At 38.9% G+C, this 21,541-nt stretch overlaps 2 protein-coding genes across 4 annotated transcripts in view; both read right to left on the reverse strand.

Moving 5' to 3' along the window:
• Window positions 1-5,025, reverse strand: part of RNF168 (ring finger protein 168) — a 29,844-nt gene extending 24,819 nt beyond the window's left edge. For both annotated transcript variants that reach the window (XM_033131399.1, XM_033131407.1), the window contains exon 1: window positions 4,062-5,025. In XM_033131399.1, coding sequence (XP_032987290.1) covers window positions 4,062-4,362 — 301 coding nt within the window. In that variant the 5' untranslated portion in view covers window positions 4,363-5,025. The remainder of the gene's footprint in view (window positions 1-4,061) is intronic.
• Window positions 5,026-8,913: 3,888 nt separating this feature from the next.
• Window positions 8,914-19,033, reverse strand: SMCO1 (single-pass membrane protein with coiled-coil domains 1). Of its 2 annotated transcripts, none has more exons than XM_033123137.1 (3): window positions 18,601-19,033; window positions 10,299-10,448; window positions 8,914-9,851 (listed from the first exon to the last, which is right to left on the reverse strand). In XM_033123137.1, exons 1-3 carry the CDS (start codon window positions 18,732-18,734, stop codon window positions 9,407-9,409), a joined length of 729 nt encoding a protein of 242 aa, XP_032979028.1. In that variant the 5' UTR covers window positions 18,735-19,033; the 3' UTR covers window positions 8,914-9,406. The 2 variants fall into 2 exon arrangements, with proteins under 2 accessions (XP_032979028.1, XP_032979032.1); XM_033123141.1 differs by lacking the exon at window positions 18,601-19,033 and adding an exon at window positions 13,053-13,191.
• Window positions 19,034-21,541: the final 2,508 nt, after the last annotated feature.

Here is a 21,541-nt window from a genome sequence, read left to right on the forward strand (position 1 = left end):
AATAATTTTGTGGGTTTTTTTAAACTACCTAGTTTGTGGTCCTTTGTTAAGACAACCCTAGGAAAACTCATAGAATTCCATTTACATGAAGTTCTAGAACAGGCAAAACTTATCTATGGTGAAAGAAAAAAATAGTTGACTTTTGAAGGTTGGGAGTAGAGATTAACTGGAAGGAAGATGAGGGAACTTTCAGAGGTGATGTTCAGTATTATAGGGGTTTGTGTTACAAAGGGTTATACATATGTGAACACTCAGTGAAGGTACAATTAAGATTTGTGCATCTCATTGTATGTGAATCTTACGAGGTCGAACAATTAAGTTCACGAACTCATCCTAGAAAAAGTGCTCCATACCTCATTGCTGAATATCACTACTGTTACCTTCGAAGTACTCCCCTTGGGAAGTTATGCAACGATTCCAGTGCCTATCCACCCGTCAAAGCAATTTTGGAACTCTTTTTCTGGAATGGCCATCAAAGCTGTTGTTGTATTACCCTTGATGTCCTGAATGTTATCAAAATATCTTCCTTTCAATATTTCCTTTATTTTCGGGTAAAGAAGTCATTGGGGGCCAGATCAGGTGAGTAGGGAGGGTGTTCCAATACAGTTATTTGTTTACCGGCTAAAAACTCCCTCACAGACAGTGCCTTGTGAGTTGGTACGTTGTCGTGATGCAAGAGCCAAGAATTATTGGCAAAAAGCTCAGGTTGTCTAACTTTTCACACAGCCTTTTCAACACATCCAAATAGTAAACTTGGTTAATGGTCCAGCTGATACAAATTCATAATGAATAACCCGTCTAATATCAGAAAAGGTTAGCAACATCATTGCAACAAGTTCGTGAACATAATTCATTACATTAAAAGAAAAAAATTATAAGGTAATAATGATCTAATAAAATAAATGGAAAATAAGATTGATGGATGTAAAGATATGTGACAGAGCAAATACAGTATAATGTTAATTGTTATTGTTTAATGGGTACGGAGTTTCAGTTTGGGAAGATGAAATATTCTGGAGATAGATGGTGGTGGGTTCACACCAATGTGAATGTACAAATTGTGATCAAAAAAATATGGTGAATGTTTAAATTTAAAAAATTATTACAGTCAAAGACATATTACCATTAATCCCCCTCAACATATTCCCCCTCGCTTCGTACACACTTATCCCATTGTTCTTGCCACCTTTTGAGGCAGTTCTAGAAGTCCTCTTTCGTGAATGGCTTTAGTTGCGCTGTTGTGGCTGCCTCCATGTCCTGAATTGATTCAAAACATTTACCTTTCCTGGTCATTCTGATTTTGGAGAAGAGCCAGTCATCGCACGGTGCCAGATCTGGTGAATAAGGCGGATGAGGACACACCATAATGTTTTTGACAGAAATTGCCATATCAGATGCAATGTGTGACATGGAGCATTGTCATGATGGAGGATGAAACCATTTGCCCATTTCTCAGGCTGTTTTCTATGTACATGGTTTCTTAAATGCTCGTAAAAACACTCACGAAAGAGGACTTCCAGAACTGCTTCAGAAAGTGGCAAGAAAGTGTTCAAAGTGAGGAGGAGTATTTTGAGGGGGATTAAAGGCAATGTGTCTTTTACTGTAATAAAATTTTTTTGAATTTAAACATTCACCGTATTTTTTGATCACACCTCATACTTAATGCCACTAAACTGTATACTTAAAATTGGTTAAAATGGTAAATTTGTTATGTATACTTTACCGTAATTAAAAAAACATGCTAAGATAGCACTTCACACCTTGGATGACTATGGAAAAGAAAAATAAAAATAACGAAAAATAACAAGTGGAGAAACTGGAAGCATTATACACTGCTGCTGAAGATGTAAAATGGTGCAGCCCTGTGTAAGTTTGGCAGTTCCTCAAAAAGCTAAACACAGAATACCATATGACCCAGCAATTCTGAACTGAAAAGATAGTCAAATAAATACTTGTACATTAATGTTCGTATTAGCACTATACAAATAGGCAAGAGGTGGAAACAACCCAAATGTCCATCAGTGGATGAAAGGATAGATGAAATATATCCATAACATAGAATATTACGCAGTCCTAAAAAGGAATACATGCTCCTACTGATACATGCTCCAACATGCATGAACCTTGGAAACATTATGCTAAGTTTAAGCCAGATACGATAGATCACATATTGTATATGAACTATCTAGAATAAGCAAATTCATAGAGACAGAAAGTAGACTAGAAACGGGGAGAAAAGAATGGGGAATCATTGCTTAATGGTTAAAAATTTTGGGGTGATAAAAAGCTTTGGAAACAACTGGTGAAATTTGCACAACACTGTGAATGTAATTAATGGCACCGATATGTACACTTAAAAATGGTTAAAATGGGGGTCAGCCAGGTGGCTCAGGTGGTTAGAGCTCCATGCTCCTGACTCCAAAGGCTGCCGGTTCGATTCCCACATGGGCCAGTGGGCTCTCAATCACAAGGCTGCCAGTTCGATTCCTCGAGTCCCACAAGGGATGGTGGGATACGCCCCCTGCAACTAAGACTGAACACGGCACCTTGAGCTGAGCTGCCACTGAGCTCCTGGATGGCTCAGTTGGTTGGAGCGCGTCCTCTCAACCACAAGGTTGCCAGTTCGACTCCCGTAAGGGATGGTGGGCTGTGCCCCCTGCAACTAGCAATGGCAACTGGACCTGGAGCTGAGCTGCGTCCTCCACAACTAAGATTGAAAGGACAACAACTTGACTTGGAAAAGTTCTGGAAGTACACACTGTTCCCCAATAAAGTCCTGTTCCTCTTCCCCAATAAATAAATAAATAAATAAAATGGCAAATTTTGTCATATACATTTTACTGCAATTTTGCAAAAAGAATGTAAAATACCAAAACCACTGAACTGAACCCTTTAAATGGAACAATTGTATGTGAGTTTCTCAATAAAGCGTTTTTTGTGGGGTGTGTTTTGGAAATGCAACAAATTTATTGATGAAAAATCAAACTATTCTTGATTCTGTTTTTGATTCCATCCTCTATACATGCTTTACATAGAGAAGAGCATTACTGAATGTTTTTCCTATAGACTACATCTCTAATTTTGTTAACAGTGAACTTGTTTGAACTAATCTATTCTTTCAAGACAGTGATGGTAAACTGGTGACCTACAGCTGTGTTTTCCTCTGGCCTGTAGTTTAAAAGAATTTCAATTTATTCTGGTAGGATTCAAACTATGGACTTCCAGATTTTGGGGTTTTCTTGAAAAAAAATTAGATGATACTGGCATCACTGGACCCAAAATCCACATGGGAGTTCTCACACAGATTGGCTTTTTCTGGTGAGGACAATCCAGTGGTTTTAATAAAAGGTAACTACTGTTGAAACTATGATTAAAATAGCTAATTTTGTTATATATATTAATTACAATAAAAATAATTCCAACAAAAAAAGGCAAGTACACCAGAGAAGACACCACCACATTAAGACACACTGCATGGCTTACTGATCACATAAGTGGATCAAGCTGCTAGTCAATTGTTTCATTTGGGACACACTGAATTAGCTGCTGAGTCCACACAGTGGAGGGTTTTGAATAAAAATGACTTAACCAGAAGGAACTGGTCTCAGAAAGCTAGTTTAGGCTCCTTGCAGGCTTAGGATGAATATGTATAGCAAATAAGTTAGAGAAAGTATTGAAAGTAAAAGAAATATTAACACAGGAATCCAGTAACTACTGGATTCCTTATTTCGGCGGTTGCTGTACTACCACTATTGCTCATCTGTGAATATTTATACAACTTTTCATAAGAATGAAGACTCCACACCAGCAATTTTTGTGAGGTGTTTTTTTTTTTTTCAATTTTTAACCCAACAAACACCAACTAAACACACCTTGGGCATTATAACAATGACTAAAATCTTGCCACTGACTTTGGCGCCCATAGAACCCAAGCCCCTGTGAATAATTTAGACAGACACTAGTCGGGCTTTCTTTTTTATCCTTTGAAAAAACCCATTAGCAGTGACTCATTTTTTAGGTTTTTTGTTTTTTAGCCAACAAACACGCTGGGTTTTACTCACCGATTTCTTCTGATTCTTGCCCAGATGCTTTAAGCTTGCATTCCTTTGGATAGTGTTTTTGAATTATCTCCCACAGTTCTCTATTGACAAGAGAATTTCTTCGGGTATGGTACCGAGTCCACGACGAGACCCGGCGGCGACAGAAGGGACAGCATAAATTCGCCTTTTCGACAGTCGATTGGAAGCATGCTTTACAGAGCGTGTGATTACAAGGCAGTGTTACGGGCTCGATCAAGATTTCCACGCAGATCCCGCATAGGCAATCCGACAAGGAACGGATGGCGTCTTTAGGCACAGCCATTTTAATATACTAAAACGGCATATTCAACATCAACACCCGAAAAGGCAAAGAATAGTATTTCCGGCCCAATTAATGAGAAAGCAAATTAGCAGTTTTGTGTTAAATACTGTGCCCAGCAGCGTATCAGAATTCAGAGATTGGACACATCAAATACGTCTTGAAGCAAAAGGCGCTCTGCGGGTCAGGTAAACAGTACTTCCCTGGAAGGCGGTGCAATTTGTCCACGTTTAGGACAAACGTAGGATAAGAAAATAAAGGTTTCCCTCGGAAGACCTTGGCTGTTCCGAGGCATTAAGAGAACCTTTTCCGCAGTGCGGGCGCTGGGTTCCGGTGCTCTGGTGCGGCGGGAGGTATGCGCCAAGTTCCCCTCCTCCCTCTCACCAGGTGAAGATGCTCCCTCAGCTGCCCGCAGCCAAGCCCAAGGCTGTCTAGGCACACACCCGCCAAAACCACCGCTCCGGGAAAGACGCTGCTTCCGCCCGGACGCCTGGCTTCACTAAAGCAGGTCTTCCGTTTTTTCGTTGCTGTATGGGCAGCATACGAACCCGAGCGTTCCAGCTTTTCGGTGTCTCATGTCGTTTCCTGGCGCTCCTTACCCCTGTATCAGTCAAAAAGCTTAACCTTTGCTGTGGTGCGGAAGCAACCCGATTGGGACTAGTAACGTCACAATTGCCCGCCAAAATGGCCCCGCCCACCAGAGAACCGCCCACGGGCAAAGACCAATAACAATGGGAAGGGCGGGACTTCCGGGTCCTGGGCGCGCCACCAATTCGGTCACCCGGCCTGGGGAGGGCCTTGCTCCCGCGTCTCAGCCCTTCCTACTTCAGCTTAGGTGAAGTCCGAGCTTCCTTTGCACTTTCTGTTCCCGGGGCTGCGAAAACCTGGGAGTGTCGCGAGATTTGGCCTGTGGTCGGAAAAGGGAACCCAAACAAACTTTAGAGGCCGAACAGTAATTTTTAAAATTCTTCCCTAAGTACTCAAACTACTTTTCTGTTTCTGTTCATTTGTAACTAAGCCTCTTAGTTCGCTGCCCAAAGTTCTTAGAAAAGCATCTCCGAGGTTAATCTCCCAGAAAGGTTGTGGTCTGAGAATCTCCAAACTGGTACAATTTATAAAGGCATTTAACACTGTAGAAAGCTATAGTCCAGCCCCTTCTCAAGTATGCGGCCCAGAGATAGGTTGTTTTGGGATTGCCTTCCCTCCTAGGCGTTTGGGAAACCTCCCGTCCGCATCCATCCTGACTGAAGCTTAGCAGTCATGTGCATCATTTACAATGTAGTACTTTATTATTAAGTATCAATCCAGAATAATCAAAATTATGAGGAAGCCAAAAAAGAAGATAGTTTAACATTTTATGCATTTTGAAATAAGTTTTTCCACTTGATATTAAGTTTTTGTACTGACAACTGAGCCTATTGAATTCAGTTCTACGAAAAATACATATTTTGGTTAGGAAAATGGCGGATTAAATATAGGTTGACCCTTCGTACTTGAGAACCAAGCCTTTGTGGACCAAAAAAAGAGATTGTATGGAAAGTAATTTCACAGGGTGATCTAATCATAACTTCCTAACTGGCAGATAGTGTTGGAGAGTCACACTCCAGGCATATAACTTTTTAGTAAAACGTTTTTCTTTGTCTTAAGCAAACAATCTCCACTGCTTCTGTGCATCTAGGTTAATGCACCTTTGAAATAAGTCATAACCTCCCTCAAGAGAGCACAGAATCTTGTCAACTATCCCGGAATCCAATCCCTGTCTTGCTTTCTCCCACCTTCCTGTGATCTTCCTTATTTCCCTCCTTAATTTCAAATGCATGAAAAAAGCTGCAAAATTTACTCTCTGGAGCATATGAAATCTTGCTCCCTGATGTATGTCATCAGTTTGGGTCAAATAAACTCTTACAAAAAATTCTCTATAGATTTGGACGTTCTTCCGTTAACACCTCATAGAGACAGAAAGTAGAATCGTGTTTGCCAGGGGCTGGGAGAATTATTGTTTAATGGATATACAGTTTCATAGTTTCATATGTTCTAGAGATAGATGGTGGTGATGGTTGTACAACGTTATGAATGTATTTAATACCACTGAACTGTTCACTTGAAAATGGTTAAGTTGGTAAATTTTATGTGTATTTTACCACAATAAAAAAATGGGGGTGGGGGGTAGAGAACTAGGCCTGAGTTTTTTTTGAGGAAATTAACTACAGAAAGAGAAAAGAAAACCACTGTGCATGAAAATAGTCAAAGTTCTTTTCGGTCTATTGGGTTCATTCAGATTGAGGAGATGAGTGGTTTCCAGATGGAACCAAAACAAGGATGTGTAGGTCCGTGGTAAAAAGCTTTGTTTTGTTTTAATGTGGGTTCAGAAACCTTTGGTTGACATCCAGTTGTCCAGTATCAATTCCTTAGCCCAGAATTCCACCTCCCTAATATGGTATCAATCTGCTTTTCCCATGGAATCTTCCATTATTCTTTGAAACATTCAACTATGATCTACTTTTTGTCATCTTGTGCTTTCAGGTCATTGCTTTCTCAATTCATCCTAAATGAGTTGGTTTGTGACTTTGCCTACTTCAAGGATCAACTCAGTGCACTTCTCCAGGAAGTATTTCTCCATCAGACAGTGATACTATAACAATAGAATGCTTCTGTTTCTCTCCCATATGCTGTTTACCATAAATTTTAGCATGCATTTCTCCCAGGGCCTTCAGGAAAATAGTTCCTATTGTTGATATGCTAATTGACTAGAGAAATTCTGCAAAAACAGCCTCCTGAATAAGTGGCAAAAGATATGCAAAGCCATGCCTGTTTATCAAAGATTTATAATAATCTCAGGACTGGATTCAGATCAGAGGGAGTCAAGAACTAACTGAGAACAAAGAGATTTGGAGATTTCTGTTCTTCCTTGGTTCCCACCTCTTGCCCAGCCCATTCTCCCTTCCCTTGTCATAAAAGAAGGCTGAATTCTGGACTCTCTTAAGATGGATTTTTAAAAATTTATTTCATCAAGTCTATTTATAATGCATTTTGAGTTTCAAAAATCCTTACATCTTTGAACAATATTTTTTGCAATTTTTAGTAAATTTTCCAAAGTGAACAAAAAGATACTATATAAAACACAGTAGACATTAAACTGACACTAGCATTAGATCTCATTTGTCTTGATCTTTTTGTTTTACCACATCTTGATTTGCTGTGTCTTAAGATGGATTTGACAAAACTAGAAATCTTCTATCTTTTCGTTATGGTGCCATTTCGATAAATAAAACTTTTCCTAATCTAAACTCTGATCTACTGGATATTAAATATTTGGTGCGTCAAGCACACAGGCCTTGTCACAGTAACAATATCTCGCTGAACTCATCCAATTGTATATCTCTTAGTGATAGTAGTTTTTATTGTAGTCTTATTATTTAACTCTTGCATTTTGATTTCTATTTTTAGGTACTTATGTCTTCTGTAATGGATACATTTTATGAGTATATGCTTCCTCCTTGGCCTTGTTTACTTTCTGGACCTACCATCCCTTAGTCTTTCTGGGGCTGACCAGTTGCTGCCTGGAATCGCTGGCTTCTCCTGCCACTTTTGGACTCCTGTGAAACATTGCACTGAATAATGTAGGCTCTGACTTTCTAATGGGTAGTGGGAGGGCTTAGATGATGCATCATGTAAGTATGAGGAGTCACTCCCCCCTGGAACAAATTTCGGCCAATTGAAAACAGTGGACTGAGTGAGCATGACAGAGAAATTCCCTTTCCTTCTTCCTTCCAAGAAGGCATGGGCATGGTTTCTCCAAACAGTGTGTATGGAGAAGGATCAGACTGAGTGGATGTACCTGCCAAGCAACTTCCATGTCTCTTGTGGCTCATTTTCAAGGAGGGGCCAGCAAGATTACATATCACCTTGTATTTTATCCTTCTCTACCTAACATCCCTTCCAGAGTATTACCTCATTCTGGCTGTCCTGAATTTGTACCTCCCAAATAAAGCATCAGCACTTACCCTTCACCAGGAGGACAGGATCCATATATATATACATTTTTTTAAGGGTTTTTTTTTTTTAAATTGGGGAACGGTGTGTTTTTCCAAGTCGTTGTCCTTCAATCTAGTTGTGGAGGGCGCAGCTCAGCTCCACATCAAGTCGCTGTAGCAGGGGGCGCAGCCCACCATCCCATGCAGGAATTGAACCAGCAACCTTGTTGTTAAGAGTTCACGCTCAAACCAACTGAGCCATTCAGCTACCCCTCCAGCAGCTCAGCGTTGTCTTCACTCTAGTTGTGGAGGGTGCAGCTCACTGGCTCGTGTGGGAATTGAACCAGCAACCCTGTTGTTAAGAGCTTGTGCTCTAACCAACTGAGCCATCTGGCTAACACATGGCATTTGTTGTTCAATAAATTGTATATACATCATAACAAAATTGTATATATATCATAAATGTATGGTCAATATGTGCGAATTCCTTTTCTAGTATAAATACCTGTGATATTTATACTAGAGAGAAAATGTATATCAACATACAATATATACTTTTTTATTTTTTATTGTTGTTTTGTCTTTTAATAGATGATACATTCACATGGTTCAGAATTCAAAATGTACAAGATGGATTAACAGTGAAAAGACTTCCTCCTACCTTTCACTCTCTAGTCTCTTAGTTTTCTTCCCTAAAACAACCAAGGTTATTACTTTCTTATGTATCTCTCCAGAAGTTTATAAAGTTTATGAGTATATTAGCTTATATGTGTCTATGTATGTATTTGTTTTTGCACTTTTTCCCACTTAACAATATATATTGGAAATAAATATTTTAAAACAATACATCTTACTGATAACACCATATCATTATACAATAACACAAAGAGCTTCTTCATTCTCTTATGTGGCTACACAGAAAGTATCCACTGTATCCATTTATCATAACTTCTCTAACACTCCCCTCACTTGTGCTATAAAAATAAACCCATAACAAAATTGTATATACATATTTTTTCTCATTTGCAAGATAAATGACTGGAAATGGAATCACTAGGTTATAGCGTAACAGGTTAGTTTTTGACTGATGGTATCAACTCTTTTAGGGATGACTTTTGCTCTTCAGGGGCTCTCACTGCTTTCCCCTTCTCAATGACTTGAATAGCCCTCAGCAAACCATCCCGCAGAGCCTGGTTCTTTACCATGTTGGTGATCATGAAAGGGACATCCCTGATGTACATCTGCCTCACGTTAGCACTGTAGTGTTCTGACTTGCTACCATGTGCGATAAAGAAGGTACAAAGTGCTGTGATATCACCTTCTTGCAGCCCACACTCCTCTAGGACAGACTCCCACACATCTCTAATGCGCTTATTCTTGACTTTTCGTCTAAGGACAGAGGATAAGGTGGGAAGACCTCTCACCAGGTCTGGAAGCTTCTCAAGCACATGAGTGTGCAAGCAGATGAGTACTTCAACGACATAGCTGTATAAGATATTCAATTCCATTGAAGTGAATCTACAAAAAAAATGGGGAGAGCTTCTTAAGCAGTAGAACATTTAATATCCAAACATAAAACGAAATCTATTCGGGTAAGTCAGAGAAGAACAAACCCACTAGGAGAACCAGCTATTGTGTTTTAGAAAATACTTACTTTAGAAATAAGACCTGTGCTAAACCAGACACCATAGTTCTCCAGCTACCCATACTATAATTTTCTCAATGGCAGAGGAGTTACATTATGCATCTCTGTGTTAGTAAGACTTTGGCAAGCAAGAGACTGTGATGAGTGCCTGGCATAGAAACAGGCACTCAAATGAATCTATTTTGAATTAAGGAACTTAAGCATATGCGATTTCTTCACAATCCATTGTTGGGACCATATTAAGACATTCAATTTTAGAATGACCATTGCAAGCTCTCATAATGCCAGAGAATTCCACTGATTTTTCATTGGATACTCACTTGAGCGCCAGAACTGCTGTCCACAGCTCATCTTGGGCTGCTTGGCTTGCCAACGTCTTGGTATGATGTTCAAATTTCTGTGTCAGATTATCCTTGGTGAAGTCCAGTTCTTTAAACTGTGCTTCTAAAGCTTTGAGTTTGTGGTCTACTCTATTGGATAAAAGAATCAAGGGTTAGTTTAGGTCAGGGGACAAACTTAAGATGTTGTCTTAAGGTAAGATTATAATATATTGTTTGCAACCACTACCAAATTTGGGTAGCTATTTAAATTTAAGATTGTGAACAGATGTTCCCACGTGCCATTCTCCCTTGCCATCATCCTAGTTCTTGCATTCCTTATGTTGCCAAACTTTTGAATTGTTTAATTACATCTGCCATATCTTATCTTCGTATGATACTTTATACTTTAAAAAGTATTTTATACAAGCATTATTTTTGAGTCTCACAACCACCATAAGAAGTGAAGTAGACATTTTTACTATTTTACAGATAAAGAAATTGAGTCTCAAAAGATTGAGACCTCATGTCATATAGCTAGCTAGTGCTGGAACCAGTATTTAATAAGCTGGCTTTCTCTACCCTATTCTGACTGTCCAAATCCTATCCATCCTTCAAAGATAAGCTCAAATCCCACTGCTTGCTTGAATCCCCCAGCCTTTCTACCTGGAGATCTCCTACTTCTCACAGGGACTGCCTCTATCACCTGTCATTCCCCAACTCCTGCTCTATTTTCAGAGTTAGCTTTTCATGAACAAAATTGTAAGCTCTTGGAGGGAGGAGAATCAGAAGCTATTTCTTGACCATCTTTTTTTTTTTAATTTATTGGGGTGACAATTGTTGGTAAAATTACATAGATTTCAGGTGTACAATTCTTTATTACATCATCTATAAATCCCATTGTGTGTTCACCACCCAGAGTCAGTTCTCCTTCCATCACCATATATTGGTTCTTGACCATCTTTATCCCTGTCCCCCAACATCTAGCAGAGGCTTTACACAGAAGTAATAAAATGTCTTGATTGAAATCTGTAATGTGGATAAGACGCTGAGCTGTGTAACCCAAGGGGATTTGAGTAGCTCTGAACAACCCTAACCATCAGAGGGCGCTGTGGCACCGGAATTATGTCTGAGTGAACTACGAAGAACTGTAACAACACAGCTCACTCGCCCGAAGCCACCCACATTGTCTTTCATGAAGGAAGTGATAAACACAAACCACTTCCCTGAACTTCTGCGTTCCCAGTACCTGAATACGGCTGCGGTTGCCCAGGTTCTATCCTTGACCTTTCTCCCAAGGCTAATGCAGCTTCAGGTACCACCTCTCTCTTAAGCTCTAGAAGTGTATCTTCAACTGTGTTTTGTACATCTCTACCTGGATGGGATGTCAAACTCAACTGTCCTAAACTGAACCTACTAACCCCCATCTTCTGAAATTACTACAGTGGAATTTTCTCACTGCTTTGGATTCATTTACATACAGATAATGGTCAGTATGAAACGTGCGTTTTGTAGGAGTTTGAGCCTGCGTGACCTAATATGCCAGCAATCTCTGTCTATACATTAAAACCATGTTATCTGGCATACTGTTTGTATTAACTTTTAGACCTTCTTTAAGACTATATTGTTTAAAGGTCATGTCTAGCTTGAACTTTAGAAAGGAACTCAACCTTGTCAATCAGTTTAAAAATTTGCAATTGCAGTTTTTGGAGTCCTTACCAAAAGGCATTCCCAGAATATGCCAAATAAATCCTAAACAACATGTCTGCAAATCTGAGTCTGTTTTCTACTACAATTCTCCAGCTCAGTTAATGACACCACCATCTATTCAATTGCTTGAATAAGAAATCTCAGGCTAATTCTTGTTTTTCTTCCTCTCCATTCGTTCTCTAATCTATCCCCTCTTCTCCATCTCCACTAAACCAATTAATCACCATCTTTCCTGGACCTAGGATTACAGTAGCCTAATTGGATCCCTGCTTTCAATTTCTGCAACCTCAAATATGCTCCTGAAACACAATTCTGATCATGTAACTCAAAAAAATAAACCTTTTCTGCCACCCTGACTTGCTCAGTGATATTGTTAGAGCAAAGCTGGATCTTCTCAGCAGGAAGGATGAAGTCCTTTACCCTTTGGCTCCCATCTTCTGCCACTCTTCTCACAGCCTACTCACCAATAACATGAGACATCGATCTGGTGACTGAATACAATATGCGATTCCATGCTTATATGGCTTACCTGGACTCTTTCTTCAACCTAGAGTTCCTTCCCGTATTTTTCTTTCTTATAAACTCCTACTCACACTTAAAAATCTAGCTTAAACGCTCCTCTATAATGAGTTCTTTTTCTTGGTGTCAAAGGCAAAATTAATTGATCCTCTCTTCATGTTCTCATAGCCCTTTAGGAACATCACCATTATAAGCTCAATCCCATTATATTGTAAGTATTTTTGAATATTTTTGCTATCCTTAAAGGCTGTGAACTCCTTGACGGCAGAAAACACATTTTACTTATTTTTGTATACCTACTATATAGCACATGCATTAATTGAATGGAATTATAGCACTCGGGAGTAAATTTTTCTTTATTAATTTACATATTTTTTTAACCTGGAAAACTTAAAACACTTTAACAGAGAGAAAATCCTAATTGGCATGTCTGTGGTTCTTTGCCTATTTTTACTCCTCACTCTTCTCTTACCCACCATCCCAGAAAAGCAGACCTATGCTTGCTCCCGTCCTATAGCCCTTCTCAACCTTTTCATGGCCTCCTTCAAGGATACCAGAGTTGTGGTTTCATTGTTCATCTTCTTAAGGCAAAACAAAAGAAAATAAAACAAACAAAACAAAAACCCAATAGAGGTTTGAGTCCCGGGTTTTCTGCTGTCTTCCACTCAGCAACAGGCAGCACCAGGATGAGTATTAGATCTAAATTCTGCTTGAAAGGTCACTCAGTACAAGAAGCTTTTAATAGCTTCTACATCCAAATATAGTTTCAAAGAACTGATCCTGTGAACACAGGTGTCCTGGAATGCACTATAATATTTGCCTTTGAAAAATGAGCCATAGAACATCAACACAGCACAACAACCAGATGTTCTATGTATAGAACCAGTAGTAGAACCAGTGGCTTTATGTATATTCTAGTAAATGTTATATGGATATACAAATGTATATACTATAATTTTTTTTTTTTTAAGGCAGGCGCAGCTCACAGTGGCCCATGCAGGGATTGTACCAGCAACAACCATGGTGTTATTAACACCATGCTCTAACCAACTGAGCTAAATGGCCACCCCTACGTATACTAGAATTAAATCTGAGGGAAATACTACTCTCAAATTTTAACAGCTTAATTATTCAATTATAATCTAAATTAAGTTTGAAGAGAGCCCCATACTTTTTATGATGTACTATATCAATGCTAAAAATCTAACCCTCCTTAGAAACTAATAAATATTTATTGAGAGCTTCTAGTATTAGATTAGGTATTGGAAATAAAAACAGTCATAAAACAGGATTCCCGAATTTAAAAGATTTAAATTCTAATTGGGAAGATAGGGCATTACTTAAAAAGAAAATGTACATAAAATGCTGTGTGCTAAATATGTACAGACCATAATAATCATAAATCATGAGTGAGTAGGTCACTCAAGGCTTGGGTAATTGAAGAACACTCACATTGAAGGTAGTATTTGAGCTTTGCCTTAAATGAAATGTATGTCTTTATCAGAGAAGAGAGAAAGGTGTTACAAAGTGGAAAAATTGTGTGAGCAAAATTACAGAGGTGGCAAGGTACATAATAAGGTACATAAGGAAATGTCTTAAGCATAAGATTCATGTGAGGAAAAAAAACCCCTAACATTTAAAATGGTAAGAGCCAGCTCATGGATTTATTCATTTATTGAGTAATTTATTCACTTATTTGGTATTTACTGAACACCGTAAATATCAGTTGAATGGATAAAACCTATGAATGATCAGGACTATTCTAGGTATTGAGAATACAATGAGTAAGGCAAAATCCTTGCCCTAAAGGAGCACAGAAAACAAGGACTACAAAAGAATGGATGGTTCTAGATAGCCTGATAAGAAGTTTGAACTGCTGTGAGCTGCTAGTTCTGTAAAGTTAATCTAGCAGTGGTGTTTAGGATAAATGCAAGTGGGAATGAAACCAGAGGCAGACAAGCCCCTCCGACGACTGCTATCACAGTCAGGTGTGAGGCGATGACGGGTAGATTACAATGTTGGTCCTAGGAGTGGAAAGGCAAAGGGATAGGTATGTGAGACATTATAATTCTCCCACGGAGTCCTGGGGGTTGGAGTCAGGAAGCCTCACATAAATCTTCAGAAAACTTTGGGTGTGCTGAGGGAATCAAGTCCTTCCTTGCCTCAGTGGGAAAAACCTTGCTAGGGTCTTATGTCCTACCAACTAGCCATGCTCCCCTCTCTCCCCCCACCCCCCTGCGGCTTTTCTCTCGACAGAATCCCAATTTTGCTCCAGTGTTGGGAAGCCACGTGCTTCAGGGGAGGCTGGGCCCCTCCCCAGTCGAGGGAATGAATCTTGATTAGACTAAGCCAATCATATTAATTTCATTATTGTTTCCATTATCATTGGTTTAGGAATGGGCAGGTGGCAGAATTCTGGCCTATGAAATGTGAGTAGATGTCTATTGTGGGGCTTCTGAGCAGCTTTTTTTTTTATTTATTGTGATAAATATACATAACATAAATTTTACCCTTTTGGTGGGGGTAAGTGAAATAAGTGAAGGTAGGAAACACTCATTTTGTACCAAAAGGTACAAACTTCCAGTTATAAAATAAATAAGTCCTAGGGATGTAATGAATAGCATGGAGACTATAATTAATAATATTGTCTTATATATTTGAAAGTTGCTAAGAGAGTAGATCTTAAAAGTTCTTATCACATGAAAACAGATTTATGTGTGGTGACGGATATTAACTAAACTTTTTGTGGTGATCTCAGTATATACTTATAATGAATCATAATGTTGTATACCTGAAGCTAATATACAGTAGACCTCCCTTACCTGTGGGGCCTATGTTCCAAGACTCCCAGTGAATGCCTGAAACCGTGGATAGTACTGAGCCCTATATATGCTATGTTTTTTCCAATACAAAAATACCTATGGTATACTTTAATTTATAACTAGGAACACTAAGAGATTAACAATAATTAACGATAGCTAATAATAAATACAATTATAGCAATATACTGTAATAAAAGTACTGTGAATGGGTCTCTCAAAATACCATGTACTGTACTTGCCCTTCTTTTTGTGATGATGCAAGATAAAATGCCTACTGGTGAGATGATAGGTGAATGAGGTATGCATTGTGACAGTGTTAGGATACTATGATGATTGTTTGAACACAAGCTTTGTGATAGTGGATCTGAAAACTGAGATGGCTTCTGAGTGACGAATGGGTGTGGATATGCTGGACACAGGGATAAGTCACAGCGTGGGCGGGACTCAGTGTGTCAACACCAGACAGCTCAAGATTTCATCAAACTACTCAGATCAATTTAAAACTCATTGTTTATTTCTGGAATTTTCCACTTAGTATTTTTGGACCGTGGTTGACTGTGGGTAATTGAAACCATGGACAGTGAAACCTCAGAAGGTGAAACCATGGATAAAGGGGAGCTACTATACTATGTTAATTACATCTCAATTTAAAAAATTTTCCCCTTTTGACCATTTTGAAGTGTGCAGTTCTGTGGCATTGGGTACATTTACACTGCTGTCCAGCCATTATCACCATCCATCTGCAGAACTTTCGATCTTCCCCACCTGAAACTCTGTACCCATTAAACACCAACTCCACATGCTCTCCTCTTTTCAGCACCTGAAACCACCATTCTACTTTTTGTCTCTATGAATATGACTACTCTCGGTCCTTGCACAAGTGGAATTGTACAATATTTGTCCTTTGGTGACTTGGAGAAAGTTTTTCTGATGGAAAGAAACACATGGGAGAAAATGGTCTCTTTCCATCCCTCAATATTTTTAAATCTTCATGTGATACCTGGAAACCTCAGCAGACATCCTGTAAGACCATGAAGGGGACCAGTCTCAGAGAGCAAGCCAGGACAACAGAGCAGAAAGATGGAAAGAACCTGTCACAATGAAAAGTTCCTCAAAAACTTCACAATGGAAGCTCCTCAAAAAACTAAAAACAGAACTACCATATATGTAATCCAAGAATCCCACTTCTGAGAATATACACGTATATCCAAAGGAAATGAAAACAGAATATCAAACACATATCTGTACTGCCATGTTCATTGCAGTTTGTAAAATGGGGATCATTAATTTTAAAAACATTTGATCCAGATTTTTTAGTATTTATGAAGGGTGAGTTGATCTGCAGCATATTTTACTTCTATCACCTGTACTGATTCAGGTTTTTGAAGGATAGGACCTAGGCATCTAGATATTTTAAAAATCTTCACTGGTGAATCTGATTTGCAGCCAAGATTATGAAGACACCTTGGTTTTAGAAGACAAAAGCTTTGAAGGAAAAGTCATCCTTTGAAGAAATAGTCAAATCCAATTATGGGAATGTCACAGACAATGAAAATATGTGGTAGGATGGTAGAGTTGAATGACATTTCAGAAATATAAACAAAGGTTCTAAGACCTGGGAAATAACATTTTTTGGAAAATATGGACCTGGGCGTGTGGACTCTCCCTTCCTCCCTTCTTCCCTTCCACCAACCCGCTTTACCTGCTCGACCAAAAAATAAATTTAAATTTGAATGTTAAATAATAAATGGTTACTTAGCGCCACGAAGAATTCTTTATTAAAAAGAAAATAAGTTAGCTGATGTCTAATTGCCCAAGTCACCTAGACAAGGGGAAAAAAAAAGAAAAAAAAGTTAAGGTAGTGACTGATGAAGTTAGTTGACTAATTTGAGGCTATCAAAATTTCTGACAACCCAGGAAAGTTGTGGATTGTGTCTCCAAGAGGAGCTGACCCTCTACAGAGCAATGCAGGAAGGGAAAATACTGAAAATTCTAAGAATTAAAAAAGTAATGCCTCATGAAGAGCAGTAACATCAATTAGAACATTAGAATACGTTATTTTAAAAAGAGGAATTCCAAGAGTAAGGTGTAAGGAAAACAGAAATGTCTGTCTAATCCCTTCTCTGGCTTACTCCAGTAATAGACTCCAAATCACCCCGGTGAGATTCTGTCCTGTGCAACCAAAGAGTTCAGACTAATAACAGCAGCTACGTGCCACTTTGGAGAACTGGTGGTAATGACACCAGAATGGCTAGTCAGGGCCGCCAGGGCAGGTAAGGTAGGACTAAGTAGTCAAACCTGCTCACCCTTTGGTGCTCCCTACCTGGATTTATGACATTGGGATCCACCCAGATACTGAAAGCAGGAAGCTGGACTCCACTCTTGACTCCAATGCCTCTTACTGATAATGTGACTAGTTTTCCTACCTCGCTACCCCAGAATTTACACTGAAAAATCCTTTGTGCTCCTCCAGAACTCCCTCTTCCACAGCAAACTACAGGTTCCAACCTTGCTATTAATATTTCCCTACATTCCAAGCAACATCACTGACCTACGCCCAGTGTCACCAGGAGATGCCAAAGACCACTGGAGAAGATTTTCAAGACACTATATACAAGTCCAAGATTGAGTGCTATATATTTCTTAAAAAATAATTATTAGACTTCTAGGATCTATTATTATTTAATCATTATACTAAAATTACTTTAGTACAATGATGCTTTAGTATGCCCAAACCCAATATTAGGTGTAAACTTCTTACAACTTTTATGCAAGTATAAAATCAAAACAAATCTACATATTAACTACAACGCACATTACAACTAATAAAATTGAATTGTTTACATTAATTTATTATGATGGTCGATGATGTTTTGCTGAAACTAAGTTACTTCTCGTATCACGGATTTGACACTCACTGGTTTAGAGGTTATTTTGAATTTGACAAGTTGATACTACATTGGGCAGAATAGTGGCTCATTATAAAACTTTTCTCTAATTGAATTACATCCCTCACTTGGTTTATGCAGTTTGTACATTTTAGATTTTTTTAAAAATATATTTACACCTGCCATTTATTTTAAAACATTTTTAGCTTTTACAAGTTTTTTCAAACTAAAGATACTCTAGATATGATATCAGTATTATGATTATATTGGAAAATGTCTTTTTTAGGAGATGCATGCTGATATATTTTGAGATCAAGTATCATGTTATCTCACTTTCAAATAGTTCAGACAACAAAATACACTTACATACAGAACACATGTGCAGTGTGTATTACTGTTTTTCTCGGTCTGTGAACAGGAAAACTGAGGTCAAGGGAGAACTGTTCATAAGTTACGTTTCCAGGATTATATATAACTCTGCCAGAAGGTGACTGATTCATCTTGAAGGCATTTCTCTTCGCGGCAGGGAGAAGCAACTGCGTAGCACTGCATCAGCCTTGGAATTGTCCATTCTGGATCACAAACCGATTGTAATTGGGAGGGAACATTCAACGTGAAATGAGCATGTCTGGGTGTCTGTAAATTGAACATTGGTTGGGAGAGCTATGTGTAGTCCTGAGAGCTGGTATTAAAAATAACTTGAGGGTCTGCCCGGTGGCTCAGGCGGTTAGAGCTCCATGCTCCTAACTTCGAAGGCTGCCGGTTCGATTCCCACATGGGCCAGTGGGCTCTCAACCACAAGATTGCCAGTTCAATTCCTCGAGTCCCGCAAGGGATGGTGGGCTCCACCCCCTACAACTAGCAATGGCAATTGGACCTGGAGCTGAGCTGCGCCATCCACAACTAAGACTGAAAGGACAACAACTTGAAGCTAAACTAAGATTGAAAGGACAACAACTTGGAAAAAAAAAGTCCTGGAAGTACACACTGTTCCCCAATAAAGTCCTGTTCTCCTTCCCCAATAAAATCTTTCAAAAAAAAAAAAAATAACTTGAACTTGAAACACAAGCAAAAGATTGTCTGGTTGCCAGGCAACCTTACCACCAGTTTCCTTCAGGTTGACCTTTATTATTTTTTTCTACCTACATCTCTTAACATTTTCCCCTTCTGGACCTCTCTTGCTTCATTTAATATTTAATGAGTGCTGTTTGTATGAGTTGGAAAGGTCCAGGACAGGCTAGATCATAAGCTCTGAAATTAAACAGGGCAGAAACTTTGCCCTCAAGTATCTTACACTCTAATGAAAATAGAAAAGCAAGTATACAATGACCATAATTATGCTCCTTTAACATAATCCTTTACAATTTGTAACTTAATTATATCTGGAAATATCCTTTTACCAAATAAGGTAACATTTACAGGTTCCAGAGATTAGGACCTGGTACCTCTGGGGGCTCATTTTCAGCCTACCACAGATAAGGGACATCGAAAGCCCACTTCTAAGGGGTAATTACTGAAGTTCTCATTTGTTATCTGAATGGATGGCTGACTACTAGAGCTAAACTACATTCAAAATAATACCCTGTATCTGTGTAAGCCCGGGCTGTGGTGCTTTCTTTTTTATTTCCTCAAACCCTCATTAACTAATCTAGGAATGTCTCTGTTGCTTCCAAATTAAGTCAAACTGTAGCAACATGACGGACCTAAGGATAGTTCGTTTGCATATAATTTTCATACTGTAAATTTACCAAAATATCAATGGTTGTATAATAGATCTTATGGGGCTATTGGCTCAATCCATGCTCCCCTTCTCTGAGAACTATCTCCCCATTAATGGGGGATAGGCCCTTTTGGCAATGCTGATACTAAGTGACAACACCCCCCACCCCGCATCAGACCTGATTGGATCAGAGGCAGCACTTGATTAAATTTGCACCAATCAGATTCTCTTCAGAGATTTGGAACTTAGATACAATTCACTTAGTTTCTGGAATTGAAATGGGTTACTGATGTAGCCCTGAAAGTCCATCTTTTTGGGGGGAATTTTTATCAAAATTTATTTGAACCAGAGGATTTGCCTGGAAGCAAGATCTCAACATGTTTCCTGCAAGGCCGTCTTTGGTAATGTGAAAGCCATTATGTAGAGAGCAGCAGAGACAAGTAACCACGGGGGACTCAGAGACAAAAAGTGCAGCTGCCTTGGTTCTTACAGGCTTCCCTGGCTAGAGACTCAAGTGAAGTGGAGCTACATTTCTGCTCTCGGTTAAGAAAGAATTCTGCTCCCCCCACACCCCATGTCCTGCTAGAAATTTTTCCTTTTTGCTTAGGCTTAGTGGGTATCTTTTATCAGCAACCAAAAGATGTTTGATTGACTGAGGTTTAAATCCTGGTTTAAATACTCCTTACCTTGTTCCCCCAAAATTATTCAGGTTCAATAGCTAAAACGATACTGTATTTGGGTAATTTTTCAAAAGATTCCTTTGAAACTCCAGAGATTGATCGATGATTATTAGTCCTTCCTGGCATTTTAATAAATATTATAATCATTGGCTAAATACGATGTTATGATTATGTTGATTTATGTTATAGAACAGCAGCATGGAAGGCACCTTAGGGGATATCTAACTCAACCCCTTCACTTTCAAGTAAGGAAACTAAGGCCCAAAATGGCCAAGAATCTTGCTCAGTGCTGGGATTAGAATCTTGTTTCTATCAATGAGTACTCAGGCCAGAGCCCTTTGTCAATAAATTTTTTAGTGCCAAGATGGCATTCTCCTTTTCTTAAATCCCAAGTGAGGTCACTAAACAATATTTACTGTTTGCCCAGATAATTGGTCACAACTCTTCCTTGCAAGTTAAAAAAAATCAAGCTCAAATAGCTTAAGCAATGAAAAAAAACAAAACAGGCTACAGGAATACACTTCTTTCAGGCATGGCTGGTTCCAGGCTTAAAATTACTGTCAGGACTCTAACTCTTCACCTCGAGGACCGACTTTCCACAAGTGGGGCGCCTATCGACTCACATCCTCTCAGCTTAGCTACCTGAGCAGTACATGCCTGACTATGCTTGGACTTCTCAGTTATGAATCAATAAATTCCTTCTTATTCCTTTAAGCCAATTTGAATTTGGTTTCTGTCATTTACAACAAGCATTCTGACTAAAATTGAGCTTATCAAAGAGTCTCCTCAAACAAGGATTATGGTAAACAACCAGATTCTTTCTTCAAAACTTTGAATATAAAGAGCAGAAAGTATAAGCAGAAGCTGAAAAAATATGCACAGAAGACAGCAATCCAGGCCATGATGA

The sequence above is a fragment of the Rhinolophus ferrumequinum genome, chromosome 2, assembly GCF_004115265.2.
Source record: "Rhinolophus ferrumequinum isolate MPI-CBG mRhiFer1 chromosome 2, mRhiFer1_v1.p, whole genome shotgun sequence".
Lineage (NCBI taxonomy): Eukaryota > Metazoa > Chordata > Mammalia > Chiroptera > Rhinolophidae > Rhinolophus > Rhinolophus ferrumequinum.